At 43.0% G+C, this 15,748-nt stretch overlaps 1 protein-coding gene across 1 annotated transcript in view; it reads left to right on the forward strand.

The window, feature by feature from the left end:
* Positions 1-5,953: 5,953 nt before the first annotated feature.
* Positions 5,954-15,748, forward strand: part of LOC137421542 (uncharacterized) — a 41,896-nt gene continuing 32,101 nt past the window's right edge. Inside the window, exon 1 of the mRNA XM_068107702.2 lies at positions 5,954-6,549. Coding sequence (XP_067963803.1) covers positions 6,299-6,549 — 251 coding nt within the window. The 5' untranslated portion in view covers positions 5,954-6,298. The remainder of the gene's footprint in view (positions 6,550-15,748) is intronic.

Here is a 15,748-nt window from a genome sequence, read left to right on the forward strand (position 1 = left end):
AGTTACCTATTGGTGTCAGAAGTGGGATAGCAATGAAGTAGGATGGGGATACACACAGGAATCCCAGGGCTGAACCCCCATGGGGTGTGGATTGCGACAGGATGGAAGGAAGAGTTGCAATGTGAGTTGAGAGAAATAGAGCTGGAATTGTGTTTATGGTGGGAAAGGGCAGAAACTGCTGAGATAGAGGCTGATGCGAAGAAGGAAGTACAAACTATGACCGTGGCCATAAATGAAATAGAGGGGTCCAGACCAGTGTCACGCCAACATGTTGTGCCATCACGTCACGTCATAGCTCACTGTCTCGTCACTCCAAGCTGTCTTGTTGCGCCTCGCTGTCACACCGTGCTGTCATGTCGCAGAGAGTGGACAGCATCGCACCGAGCACTGTTCAGGTTTTGGGATGTACTTCTGCTGCTGGTGTTGGTGATTTGGTGAGAATTGAAGGAAGGATGAATGTTAACATGTGCAAGCAGATTCTAATCCACCATGGAATCCCATCAGGAAGCAGGCTAATTGGCGACAACTTTGTTTTCCAGCATGACATCGACCCCAAACACACTGCAAGTGTCAAAAAAATACATTCACAATAAAAAAAGAGAGTTCGGAACTCTACAACTTTTGGAATGGCTCCTCAAAGTTCTGACCTTAACATCATCGAAGCTATCTGGGATTATTTGGAGAGGGAAAAATAAACAAAAGTGATGCCTAACAAAAGTGTATTGACCGCATCAAAATATGCGCTCATTAAAGGGGTCTACAGGGGTAGGGGTGGGACAACCACATGTGATTGTGACCGCTGGGAATCGGAGAGTTTGACCCCCTTCTCCACCCCCCCCACCCCCGACCCTAAATAGGTATTTGCTCTAATCTCTGAAACTACACACATGAGTTTGATGAAACCTGGCCACAACCTTCAACACCCATGATGTACCAAAGTTTGTTCACGACATTAAAAATATCAGTGATTTGCCCCCCAAAATAGGTACGTATTTACTTTCTTGTCTGTTACATATTTTGTGGGTCATCCACACCTACCAGTGGTTCCCTGGTTCTACGAGGTGAGCCCAAGTGCATTGCCCATATTTTTGTTTCTTGAACAAAACATGACCATTATAACACCTTCTATTTATCAAAATATGCCAATGTGGTGATAAAAATGTTTATTTTCAACGTGGACTAATATAAGACCTTTGCACAGTACGTATTGCATATATATGTACAGTATATACAGTGCATTCAGAAAGTATTCAGACCCCTTTACTTTTTTCACATTTTGTTATGTTGCAGCCTTATGCTGAAATCATTTAAATTCATTTTTTCCCTCATCAATCTACACTCAATACCCCATAGTGACAAAGAGAAAACAGGATTTTAGAAAGTTTTGAAAATTTATTAAAAATAAAAAACTGAAATATCACATTGACAAAAGTATTCATACCCTTTGCTATGACACTTGAAATTTAGCTCAGGTGCCTCCCATTTCTCTTGATCATCTTTGAGATGTTTCTACACCACCTTGATTGGAGTCCACCTGTGGTAAATTCAATTGATTGGACATGATTTGGAAAGGCACACACCTGTCTATGTAAGGTCTCACAGCTGACAATGCATATCAGAGCAAAAACCAAGCCATGAGGTCGAAGGAACTGCCTGCAGAGCTCAGAGACAGGATTATGTCGAGGCACAGATCTGGGGAAGCCTACAAAAAAAATTCTGCTGCATTGAAGGTTCCCAAGAGCACAATGGTCTCCATAATTATTCTTAAATGGAAGAAGTTTGGAACAACCAGTACTCTTCCTAGAGCTGGCCGCCCGGCCAAACTGAGCAATCGGGGGAGAAGGGCCTTGGTAAGAGAGGTGACCAAGAACCTGATGGTCACTCTGGCTGAGCTCCAGAGATCCTGTGTGGAGATGGGAGAAACTTCCAGAAGGACAACCATCACTGCAACACTCCACCGATCTGGGCTTCATGGCAGAGTGGCCAGACGGAAGCCTATCCTCAGTGAAAGACACATGAAAGCCCACTTGGAGTTTGCAAAAAAGCACCTAAAGGACTCTCAGACTGTGAGAAACAAGATTCTGTGGTCTGATGAAACCAAGATTGAACTGTTTGGCTTCCATCTGGCCACTCTGCCATGAAGCCCAGATCGGTGGAGTGTTGCAGTGATGGTTGTCCTTCTGGAAGTTTCTCCCATCTCCACACAGGATCTCTGGAGCTCAGCCAGAGTGACCATCAGGTTCTTGGTCACCTCTCTTACCAAGGCCCTTCTCCCCCGATTGCTCAGTTTGGCCGGGCGGCCAGCTCTAGGAAGAGTACTGGTTGTTCCAAACTTCTTCCATTTAAGAATAATTATGGAGACCACTGTGCTCTTGGGAACCTTCAATGCAGCAGAATTTTTTTTGTAGGCTTTCCCAGATCTGTGCCTCGACACAATCCTGTCTCTGAGCTCTGTAGGCAGTTCCTTCGACCTCATGGCTTGGTTTTTGCTCTGATATGCATTGTCAGCTGTGAGGCCTTATATAGACAGGTGTGTGCCTTTCCAAATCATGTCCAATCAATTGAATTTACCACATGTGGACTCCAATCAAGGTGTATAAACATCTCAAAGATGATCAAGAGAAATGGGAGGCACCTGAGCTAAATTTCAAGTGTCATAGCAAAGTGTCTGAATACTTATGTAAATGTGATATTTCAGTTTTTTCTTTTTAATAAATTTGCAAAACTTTCTAAAATCCTGTTTTCTCTTTGTCATTATGGGGGTATTGAGTGTAGATTGATGAGGGAAAAAATGAATTTAAACGATTTCAGCATAATGCTGCAACATAACAAAATGTGAAAAAAGTGAAGGGGTCTGAATACTTTCTGAATGCACTGTATATGTACTGATATGTCATACCCATACCCTTACAGAGCGTCGGTGCTGTTGAGGCAGTTTCTTGGCAAGGATTATACCGGGTGGTTTTCCATTGCTTTTCCAGCAGAAGTGAGGACAGGAATGTGTCCGTGGTACTGGCGATAGCAAAGCTCACCTATTCTTCACAAATGACAATGTGTGTGATCTTCTAAATCCACAAACTAATGCTGGCAGATGGGACACCAATTCTAACCTCCATCTGAGAGACTGCACACACATTGATGGGTCACCCTGCCTGTGAAACACCAGGATAACAGTTTATAGCTGGGTTGGGATTCAAACCAAGGCTACACAGCTCAGGAGTGAGTGTGCTTATCTCCAGGCCACCCTCCCAGCTATATATAAGCTTATTCACACCCTGAAGTCTCTTCACCCAAGTTAATGCCAATGAGACCGGGCAGGTAGATGTGAGGTGACGGTGTGAATGGCATTCACACCACACAAAGCCAGTCACTGACAAAGAAAAGGTCACACATTTTATACGTGTGACATCATTGGTTTAATTGCTTAACTGAAAGCTTACTTCACATTTCCTGAAAGCTTAATTAATACTTCCTGAAAGCTAACTTGCACTTCCTGAAGGCTAATTCGCACTCCCTGAAAGCTAATTCACACTTCCTGAAAGTTAAGTTGCACTTCCTGAAAGTTAACTCGCACTCTCTGAGGGTCAAATCACTATTGCTGAGAATTGCTGATTGCTGAGAAGCTAGCTCGCACTCAGAGACTAACTTGTGTTTCCTGAGGGGTAAATTACAATCACCGAGAGCCAACTTGAGATCGCTGAGAACTAACTCTGGATTGCTGAGAACCAATTTGAGATCCCTGAGAGCCAACTCGAGATCGCAGAGAGTCATCTCAACATCACTGAGAGCCAAGTCGAGATCGCTGAGAACCGACTCTGGATTGCTGAGAACCAATTTGAGATCCCTGAGAGCCAACTCGAGATCGCAGAGAGTCATCTCAACATCACTGAGAGCCAAATCGAGATCGCTGAGAACCGAATCTGGATTGCTGAGAACCAATTTGAGATCCCTGAGAGCCAACTCGAGATCGCAGAGAGTCATCTCAACATCACTGAGAGCCCACTCGAGATCGCTGAGAACCGACTCTGGATTGCTGAGAACCTATTTGAGATCCCTGAGAGCCAACTCGAGATCGCAGAGAGTCATCTCAACATCACTGAGAGCCAACTCGAGATCGCTGAGAACCGAATCTGGATTGCTGAGAACCAATTTGAGATCCCTGAGAGCCATCTCAACATCACTGAGAGCCAACTTGAGATCGCTGAAAACCAACTTGAGATCCCTGAGAACCAACTCGAGATCGCCGAGAGCCATCTCAACATCACTGAGCGCCAACTCTGGATTGCTGAGAATGATTTGAGATCCCTGAGAACCAACTCGAGATCATCGAGAGCCAACTTGGAATCACTGAGAACTAGATCATCGAGAGCCAACGAGATCATCGAGAGCCAACTTGGAATCACTGAGAACTAACTCTGGATTGCTGAAAACCAATTTGAGATCCATGAGAGCCAACTTGAGATCACCGAGAGCCAACTTGAGATCCCTGAGAGCTAACTCGAGATCCCCGAGAGCCAACTCAAGATCCCCGAGAGCCAACTCGAGATCCCCGAGATCCAACTCGAGATCCCCCAGAGACAACTCGAGATCCCCAAGAGCCAACTCGAGATACATGAGAGCCAACTCGAGATCCCCGAGAGCCAACTCGAGATCCACGAGAGCCAACTCGAGATCCCCGAGAGCCAACTCGAGATCCCCGAGATCCAACTCGAGATCCCCGAGAGCTAACACGCGATCCCCAAGATCCAACTCGAGATCCCTGAGAGCTAACTCGAGATCATCGAGAGCCAACTCGAGATCCCCCAGAGCTAACTCGAGATCATAATAACCAACTCGAGATCATAATAACCAACTCGAGATCACCGGGAGCCAACTCGAGATCCCCGAGAGCCAGCTCGAGATCTGCGAGAGCCAACTCGAGATCCCCGAGAGCCAACTCGAGATCCCGAGAGCCACCTCGAGATCCCCGAGAGCCAACTCGAGATCCCCCAGAGACAACTCAAGATCACCAAGAGCTAACTTGAGATCCCCTAGAGCCAAATCGAGATCTCCAAGAGATAACTCGAGATCCATAAGAACCAACTCGAGATCCATAAGAACCAACTCGAGATCACTGGGAGCCAATTCAAGACCCCTGAGAACCAATTCTCACTCTATGGTGCAATATCTTTGTCCTCTCTCCCCCCTTGACCTTATGACCACCTCTTTAATATATTGGAGGTGTAATGAAAACCCAATTTGAGACCTGGGGACCTTCGCCGTTCGCTTTCAGATTGTAAATATAAGTAAATAAATAAAACATCACACGTTCACTGTGACAGGAAATAAATTTATCATATTACCCCTTGGAGGAATTGATTGATAATGCAGAGGGCGAGAAGGTGCTGTAAACCGACGGCTCCGTCTCCAGTCCGGTCAAACGTTGTAATTTTTCACATCAGACCTTGACCACCACCCATGAGGACGTGACATCACAGTTTACCTTTGTACCCACTGATAGGTGGGATCTGGATTCGGACCTGAACCAAAATCGAATCCGCTTGTTCTTGTCACTTACCCAAGTCATCCACCAAGTTTTGTCATGATTCGTCCGTACCTTTTTGAGACATCCTGCTCACAGACGGAAAAACAGGTGTGAAAACACAACTCCCGTCTACCTTCGGCGGTGGAAGTAACACCATTTTAACTTGCCTGCTCTCCCGCCACAGAGTCCTGCTCTCTGCTCCGCACAGGCGTGGGAGCGTCCGCCATAGACATAGGTGATGAGTCACCGTGACTCGTAATTAAGGAAATGAGGTCATTTAATCACAAGACCCACCAAACACCGTCCATTGCTCTAATACGTAATCAATAATATCAACTCATTTCACTGAATGATTTCTATTCAGTTAATTATTGGTGTATTAAAGATTAATAAACCCACCATCTCTCACAGTTATTTATTTATTTCCATGTACATTCGCATGACATGTGTTCGACATGTACACGCTTTCTGACAACGGAGCCCGTACATGTTAGGTTAACCAGGGCCCGGAGAAGTGGTGACCATTTGGGACAGGAAGGAGAGGACCGCGGAGGCGCGAAAATCGAACCCTCCGGGCATGCCCGGGCTTGTCCCCTCGTTTTCCTTTCCAGGGGTTTTCCGGGCTAGTCCGCAGATAACGTACCCGCGCGCTCCCGTTCCCGCGCGCTCCCGTGCTCGCGCGTTCCGTGCCCTCGCGCTCCTGTGCCCTCGCGCTCCCGTGCCCTCGTGCCACCGTGTCCGCGCTCTCCAGGGCAGCGCGCTCCCGCGCCTATAATGCGCCCGAAGCTGCCGGCGATGGACAACGCCGCGTCGGTCGCTCCGGTGGGAGCGCGCTCCACACTCGTGCGCCTCTCCACGCTGCTGTGGCTGATGCGCGTTCCCGGGGCGGTCCCCGAGTGCAGCGGGGACCGCGACGGCTCATACTCGGTGTGCCGCTGCGGAGTGGAGTTCGCGCGAGTGCTCGAAGGGACGCGTGAACGACACGAGCTGCGCACGCACTACGAGCGCACCCCCGACGGCCAGTGGTGAGTGCTCACACACACTCAATCGGTATATTACCGGTAGTAGTCGTACCACATGCGGGGCTACCGTCAGCGATATCCTCCACGCAGCTTCGCAGGGGACTTGCTATCCGGGATATATCGTCAATATGAGGCGGGAGCTGAAGGCTGTCAATATGTATGCAGCTATGCATACGTGCGTATAGACTATAGGTATCTATGTGTATATACTGCATATAAATGTGTGCATATCTATAGCAGTTTATGTACGTGTAGCGGTGTAGATGTGTATAGTTACAGTACATGTGTGAATATGTAAAATGTACGAACATATATGTATGCACAGTACATGTGTGAATATGTAAAATGTACGAACATATATGTATGCACAGTACATGTGTGAATATGTAAAATGTACGAACACCTATGTATGCACAGTGCATGTGTGAATATGTAAAATGTACGTACATAAATGTATACACAGTACATGTGTGAATATGTAAAATGTACGTACATAAATGCATACACAGTAACATGTGTGAATATGGAAAATGTACGTACATAAATGCATACACAGTAACATGTGTGAATATGGAAAATGTACAACATAAATGTATACACAGTACATGTGTGAATATGTAAAATGTACGTACATAAATGCATACACAGTAACATGTGTGAATATGGAAAATGTACAACATAAATGTATACACAGTACATGTGTGAATATGTAAAATGTACGAACATATATGTATGCACAGTACATGTGTGAATATGTAAAATGTACGTACATAAATGTATACACAGTACATGTGTCAATATGTAAAATGTACGTACATAAATGTATACACAGTACATGTGTGAATATGTAAAATGTACGTACATAAATGTATACACAGTACATGTGTGAATATGTAAAATGTACGAACATATATGTATGCACAGTGCTCGTGTGAATATGTAAAATGTACATACATAAATGTAAACACAGTACATGTGTGAATATGTAAAATGTACCTACATAAATGTATACACAATACATGTGTGAATATGTAAAATGTACCTACATAAATGCATACACAGTACATGTGTGAATATGTTAAATGTACGTTCATAAATGTATACACAGTACATGTGTGAATATGTAAAATGTACGTACATAAATGTATACACAGTACATGTGTCAATATGTAAAATGTACGAACATAAATGTATACACAGTACATGTGTCAATATGTAAAATGTACGTACATAAATGTATACACAGTACATATGTGAATATGTAAAATGTACGTACATAAATGAAGACACAATACATGTGTGAATATGTAGAATGTATGAACATAAATGTATTCACAGTACACGTGTGAATATGTATAATGTATGTGCATAAATGTATACACAGTACATGTGTGAATATGATAAATGTATGCACATAAATGTATACACAGTGCTCGTGTGAATATGTAAAATGTACATACATAAATGTAAACACAGTACATGTGTGAATATGTAAAATGTACCTACATAAATGTATACACAATACATGTGTGAATATGTAAAATGTACCTACATAAATGCATACACAGTACATATGTGAATATGTTAAATGTACGTTCATCAATGTATACACAGTACATGTGTGGATATGTAAAATGTACGTACATAAAGTACATGTGTCAATATGTAAAATGTACGAACATAAATGTATACACAGTACATGTGTCAATATGTAAAATGTACGTACATAAATGTATACACAGTACATATGTGAATATGTAAAATGTACGTACATAAATGTAGACACAATACATGTGTGAATATGTAAAATGTATGAACATAAATGTATTCACAGTACACGTGTGAATATGTATAATGTATGTGCATAAATGTATACACAGTACATGTGTGAATATGATAAATGTATGCACATAAATGTATACACAGTGCTCGTGTGAATATGTAAAATGTACATACATAAATGTAAACACAGTACATGTGTGAATATGTAAAATGTACCTACATAAATGTATACACAATACATGTGTGAATATGTAAAATGTACCTACATAAATGCATACAGAGTACATGTGTGAATATGTTAAATGTACGTTCATAAATGTATACACAGTACATGTGTGAATATGTAAAATGTATGTGCATGTCTGAATATGTAAATATATGTACGTACATAAATGTATACACAGTACATGTGTGAATATGTAAAATGTACGTACATAAATGTATACACAGTACATGTGTGAATATGTAAAATGTACATCCATAAATGTAAACACAGTACATGTGTGAATATGTAAAATGTACGTACATAAATGTATACACAGTGCATGTGTGAATATGTTAAATGTACGTACATAAATGCATGCACAGTACATGTGTCAATATGTAAAATGTATGTACATGTGTGAATATGCAAATGTATGCACGTACATAAATGTATACACAGTACATATGTGAATATGTAAAATGTATGGACATAAATGTATACACAATACATGTGTGAATATGTAAAATGTATGGACATAAATGTATACACAATACATGTGTGAATATGTAAAATGTATGTACATAAATGTATACACAATACATGTGTGAATATGTAAAATGTATGTTCATAAATGTTTTCACTGTACACATGTGAATATGTATAATGTACGAACATATATGTATGCACAGTACATGTGTGAATATGTAAAATGTACGTACATAAATGTATACACAGTACATGTGTGAATATGTAAAATATACGTACATAAATGTATACACAGTACATGTGTGAATATGTAAAATGTGCGAACATATATGTATGCACAGTACATGTGTAAATATGTAAAATGTACGTACATAAATGTATACACAGTACATGTGTGAATATGTAAAATGTACGGACATAAATGTATACACAGTGCATGGGTGATTATGTAAAATGTATGTACATGTATGTATGCCCAGTTATGTGTGAATATGTAAAATGTACGTACATAAATGTATACACAATACATGTGTGAATATGTAAAATGTATCCACATAAATGTATTCACAGTGCACGTGTGAATATGTATAATGTACGTGCATAAATGTATACACAGTACATGTGTGAATATGTAAAATGTACGTACATAAATGTATACACAGTACATGTGTGAATATGTTAAATGTACGTACATAAATGTATACACAGTACATGTGTGAATATGTAAAATGTATGTACATGTGTGAATATGTGAATGTATGTACGTACATAAATGTATACACAGTACGTGTGAATATGTAAAATGTACGTACATAAATGTATACACAGTACATATGTGAATATGTAAAATGTACGTTCATAAATGTATACACAGTGCAGGTGTGATTATGTAAAATGTATGTACGCACGGGGGGTGGGGGTTGGAGGGAGGGAGCAGGAGAAGGAGGGGGTGAGGAAGGGAGTGGGAGGGGAAAGATATACTACATTGTGGCGGACACAAAAGCCCACTGGCGTGGTGTCATCATTCCGCGCACCAAGTGGGCGGTGGCCACGCCCGAGGGGTAGGCGTGGCCTCATGATATACACCGGGCGCGCAGCCCGGAGCGCGCCAGTGTTACAGTGAGCTCCTGAAATAAAGACGCTTATAAGTTACCGCTTGTCCGCTGCCTCCTTGCTCGCAAGCAGCGCGCGTAACGCCGCGCTTTAACATATACATCTTTCGGGGGAGGGGGGGGGGGGGTGGGGTGGTGGCTTTGACAGGCCCCTCCGTTTTGGGGGAGGGGGGATGAGAAGGGGAAAAAATCAGCGCATGCGCACCAAGCACTACTTGCTCACTCCGACTCATGAAATCCAGCACATGCACTTGCACAAACCTACATGGTCTAATTGATTACATAATGCCCACCAGCACAGTAATGATTTAAGAGACACCAAGTTATTTGGGGAAAGTTCATCTTGATTTATTCATTATTACCTCCGCCACTAAAGGTACATGGAGGTTATGTTTTCACCCCTGTCTGTCTGTTTCTTTATCCATTTGTGAACTTATCTCGAAAGGTTGTGGACGGATTCGGACGAAATTTGGCAGAGAAGTAGCGTATGTGAAAAGGAGCAAATGATTAGATTTTGGTGAAAATCCGGATTCGGATCCGGCTACTAGAATTTTAAAAGTGATTCTTCACCATTGGGAGATAGGGCTAAAACGATACATAGCAGGATATCTCAAAAAGGTGTGGACGGATTTGGACGAAACTTGGTGGACCGGTTGTGTGTGTGACGAGGAAGAATCAATTCAATTTTGGTGAAGATCCGGATCCGGATCCGGCTAGTAGAATTTTAAAAAGTGATTCTTCACCATTGAGTGATATGGCCAACCAGGTGGAGGTATGCTCTCTACTGAGTGCCGTTCTAATTATACTGTATTGAGAAGAATATAAAGGAAGTTGATTTGTAATACCGGCTACCACCAACAGTGGCGATATTTCTGCCGTTCTGCACTATAATATTCTCCTCCAGTCTATCTGTCCTTCCTTCAGGGTGGGACATTCCTCATTCAAAATCAAATCTCCCCAATTTTATTCTCTCTGCATAGCTCTGATGCTCCATTGGCCTCTGGTATCCATTTGAAGACTGAATCAATGTGTCTTCTGGCATTAAACAGGAAGTTACTTTTTGAAGAAACAAAGGCACATTTTGATTACAACTCATGCAAAGGAAACGAGGTAATGCATGCTTCATTTGGAGCGATCGCGGCAGCAGTCTATTATACACCACCCAAAGAAAGTGTGTTTTCATAATGCAGAGGAAAGAAAATCATGAAGTTTTTAATAAAACAAAACTTTTGGTTTTCGCACGTGTTTTCAAGGCTGAATCGTGTGCAAGTGCAGGATTTATAAACAAACTGTATTTCACATGTACATGGGCATGTATTCACATGTTATGTGAAGTAAATAAATTGGGTACATTACATCATTTCTGGATTTGATGAATTTCCAGTTCCCATTGTGGAAAACTCGACCTACAGCATCTAACTCAAGATGTCCAAATGTCTTACATGTCTATGCTCATGTGTTTCCCATGGGTGCCCCACTAATCTATATAATGAAGCAGGAGTGTCTGTCTGTCCCTGAACTACTTAGTTTTGGGGCCAGCCCTGCCAAACCTCCTGTGGAACCTTTCGGGGTCTCAGCAGGTGGGTGGGAGGTTTCATAAATTTCTCAATGCAATTATGATTTTGAGTTTCCACCGGTACGAAACTACGAAACTACTCTCTCACTCTCTCACTCTCACTCTCTCTCTCTCTCTCTCTCTCTCTCTCTCTCTTTCTCTCTCTCTCTCTATGTAAACAAATTCATGGGCAAATTCATGGGTTTGGCATTCACAATTTCACTATTTACCACACGTGGAAACATTCTCTGGTTTGGTAATATCGCAATACAATTGTGATTTTGAGTTTCCACGCAAACGACGCCACTTTTTGTCCATCCTAAGGTGGGCCGGATGTTTCGTAAGTTTCTCAAAACATTTTTTATTCGCTGGTTCGGTAAAAAATCGTCATTGTTATCAACTCCACCATCATCATTTAAGGTACATTGATTTTACACAGTACAGTACTACTCCCAAAGTTTTCCTACCCCATAAAATTTTCTGTGCAGCTTTTGGGGTCCCTGCACGTGTCCTAAAGTGCATGGGTGTTTTCGTAAAATTTCTCAAAACATGAAACGTCACGGCGCTCCTCCACGTCGCATGGTCCATACTATTTCCGATACAATTCTACCTTTCCTATGGTATTATTTTATCTACCCCCCATAAACATAACACATGGTGTCAGGAGTGGAATTCAAACCCACACCTCCAAAGAGACTGGAGCCTCGAGACATTCGAGACATTGAGACATGGAGTCTCGAGACAGACTCGAGACATATGGACACGAGCCTCGTCAGGCATCAAATTAATACTGGTGAGGCTCGGCCTGTTCGCCAACAGCCACGGCGGCTCCCTTGTGCTAAGGCAGAGGAGCAGGTGAGAAAAATGAAAAAAGCCGGAATTATTGAGCCCTCGGTGAGTCCTTGGGTGTCACCCATTGTGCGAGTGAAAAAGAAGGACGGGACCACTCGGTTCTGTGTGGATTATCGCCAGCTCAATCATGTAACACTCAAAGACTCGTATCCCCTGCCAGGGATTGATGACATCCTCGATGACTTTTCAGGCTCAAAATGGTTTTCCACATTGAATTTAAAGAGTGGTTATTGGCAGATGGAAATGGATAAAGCGGCGAGTTAGAAAGCAGCGTTCTCCACAGGTCTCTGGGTCTCTGTGGGTCTCTGGCAGTGGGTCTCTGGCAGTTTGTTGTCATGCCTTTTTGATTGTGCAATGCCCCTGCCACGTTTTAGCATCTGATGGAACGTGTTTTAATTGGCTTACCATGGCAGACTTGCCTGGTCTATTTAGATGATGTGTTGGTCCACGCTCCCACATTTGAACATGCTCCTAAAAATTTGTCAGAGGTATTTGAGAGATTAAGGGGGGCCGGTTTGAAATTGAACCCTCCAAATCCTGGTGGCATCTGGTCAAATCTGTTTGTGGTGTTTGTTCCCCCTCCATCCCCTCCCTTACCTCAAATGGCTACACAGTTTACACCGCACGTGACAAAGCCGAATGCCTCAACTCTGTGTTTGCCTCAAAATCATGTGTCCCAAACCCATCTCTCTCTGTACTCACCTTACACAGTCGAACCCAGCTGCTCCTGGACTCTGTGTCCTTTTCTCCTGACAAGGTGGAGATGTTTCTGTCAAACCTTGACTCTGATTCTGCAACTGGACCAGACGGCATCAGCCCATGGGTCCTAAAATCCTGCTCTGCCGCTCTTTCACACCCTCTCTCTATTCTCTTCACCCTCTCTTTTGCTCAAGCTAATCTCTGCCATCAGTTTGGAAATCAGCCAACATTACCGCTTTACACAAAAAAGGTGCAAAAACAGATCCTTGCAACGACAGACCAATCAGCCTGCTCCCAATTATCAGCAAAATCATGGAATCTATCATTGCTTCAGATATCAAATCCTTCCTCATCTCCAATGGCTTGATCTCTGATCATCAATTTGGTTTCAGACCAGGTCACTCTACACTGGACATGCTGCTTCTGCTGTCTCAACAATGGATGGAGGACCTCAATGCCAAACAGGAAATCAGAGCTGTCTCCCTTGACATATCACGTGCCTTCGATACGGTCTGGCACCCCGCTCTGCTCACCAAACACTCCTCCTATGGTATCCATAGAAATCTCCACGCATGGCTGGTGGACTTCCTCTCTGGTCGTAGTCAACGTGTGGCCCTGAATGGTTTTCTCTCATCTCCCCTTCCTGTTCAGGCTGGAGTTCCCCAAGGCAGTGTTCTGGGCCCTGTTCTTTTTCTGGTCTTCATCAATGATCTCTCCGACTCTCTGGAAAATCCTCTGTATCTCTTTGCTGATGACTCCACTCTCTGCCGCTCCATACCTCATCCCTCAGATTGGCAGTCTGCAACCTCGGCACTCGGCACTCTCTGCAGACCTGGACAAAATCACAGACTGGTCAAACAAGTGGAACATGTCTTTCAATCCTGACAAATCTCACACTCTCACTATGTCGCTCCGAAAAGACCGACTGGACAACCCTCCCATCTACTTTCTGAACAATCCTCTCCTAGAAGTTCTGTCACTCAAGCTTTTGGTCTCACTATCTGCCATGATCTTTCCTGGGAAAACCACATTTCCAAGCTGGCCTCCAAAGCCAGTCGCCGACTGGGCATCCTCCATCATGTGAAGTCCTTCCTTGGCACACCTGAGCTTCTCACCACATACAAGGCTTTCATCCACAGCTCAATGGAATACTGTTCTCCCCTCTGGGCTGGTGCTCCTGCCTCACACCAAGCTCGGTCTCACACTGTTGAAACAAAAGCTGTCAGAATCTTTGGAATCTCCTGTGATGAAGCTAACTCTGAGGGCCTTTCACTCACTCACCGCAGGCAGGTTGGTGGTCTTTCTGTCTTCTACCGAATATTCCTACAGGTCGCACAAGATCTGCCAGCATCCCTCTTCTGATGAAACTGCCGAAATCAAGACTCTCTGCTCACCTTCACTCTTTCATTCCTCTTTCCTCCCGCCTCTGGAACAAACTCATCCCTCACTCTCTTCAATCCCACTCCTCCCTCCAGGTCTTTGAAACAGCTGTTCACCACCATCTCTTATCTTGCCCCATCCAAACCTTGATCTTTTCTACCCCCATTAATTCACCCCAGATCCACTTTTTTGAAATACCGACTTCTTTCCTTGAAGTCCTAGCAGTGCCCATGTGTTTTTTTACTCTCCCACCATCCCCTTCCCATGCCCCTCTCCCCCAAGCCTTCTCCCTCCCACAGATCTCCTGATGTACCTGTTCTCTACTGTTCTAATTGTGTGCTTCCCTCTCTCTCTCCATCTTGTCTCCCGCTCCCTTTCTCATTTGTTTTATGTGTCAGTTTGTTTTTATGTGATTAATGTTAGCTCTTACACGAGCCTCGATCTTGTACACAAAAAAAGAAGAAGTTATGAACGGATCCAGATGAAATTTGGTGGAGAGGTTGGGTATGTGACAAGGACAAATTCATTCATTCATTCATTCATTCAACATTGAGAGATAAGACCAAAAACGATATTTAACACAATATATCAAAAAGTTGTGAACGGATTATAACCAAACTTGGTGAATGAGTTTGGTAAGTATCAATAACTAATTGATTCGATTTTTGTTCAGGTCCGGATTCAGATCCGGCCTATCAGTGAGATACAAAACGTAAACTGTTCAATCTGGCGGTGGTATGCGCTCTGTCAAGTGCCATACGTCTGAGTCGTAGCCACATTTTGATCCACACTCTGAACACATATGAAATTTTACTTTCAAAGGCTTTCTTTGTAAGAAATATATGTTTGCGAAAGAGCATGCTTTGGTTAGGTCAGAATGAAACAAACAAGCGACAAAAGACCTGATGTAGTAAGGGAAACATATGAAAATCTGTTAACTAAATTGTTACCAAAAAATTTCTTCACCAATATGTTTGTAAAGGTGTGTAATAACATGTGTTAAAATGTTGAAGGTCAACTCCCGTGGGAAACCCAGAAAAAAAGCTGTTGAATTCGGGTACCGAAAAATTATTTTCGAGAATTTTTATTTTTTTAAATCGGCCCTTAAGTAACTTATGAGGGGTCAAATAA

Source organism: Myxine glutinosa, chromosome 2, assembly GCF_964187855.1.
Source record: "Myxine glutinosa chromosome 2, kmMyxGlut1.1, whole genome shotgun sequence".
In the NCBI taxonomy this organism is placed as follows: Eukaryota; Metazoa; Chordata; class Myxini; order Myxiniformes; family Myxinidae; genus Myxine; species Myxine glutinosa.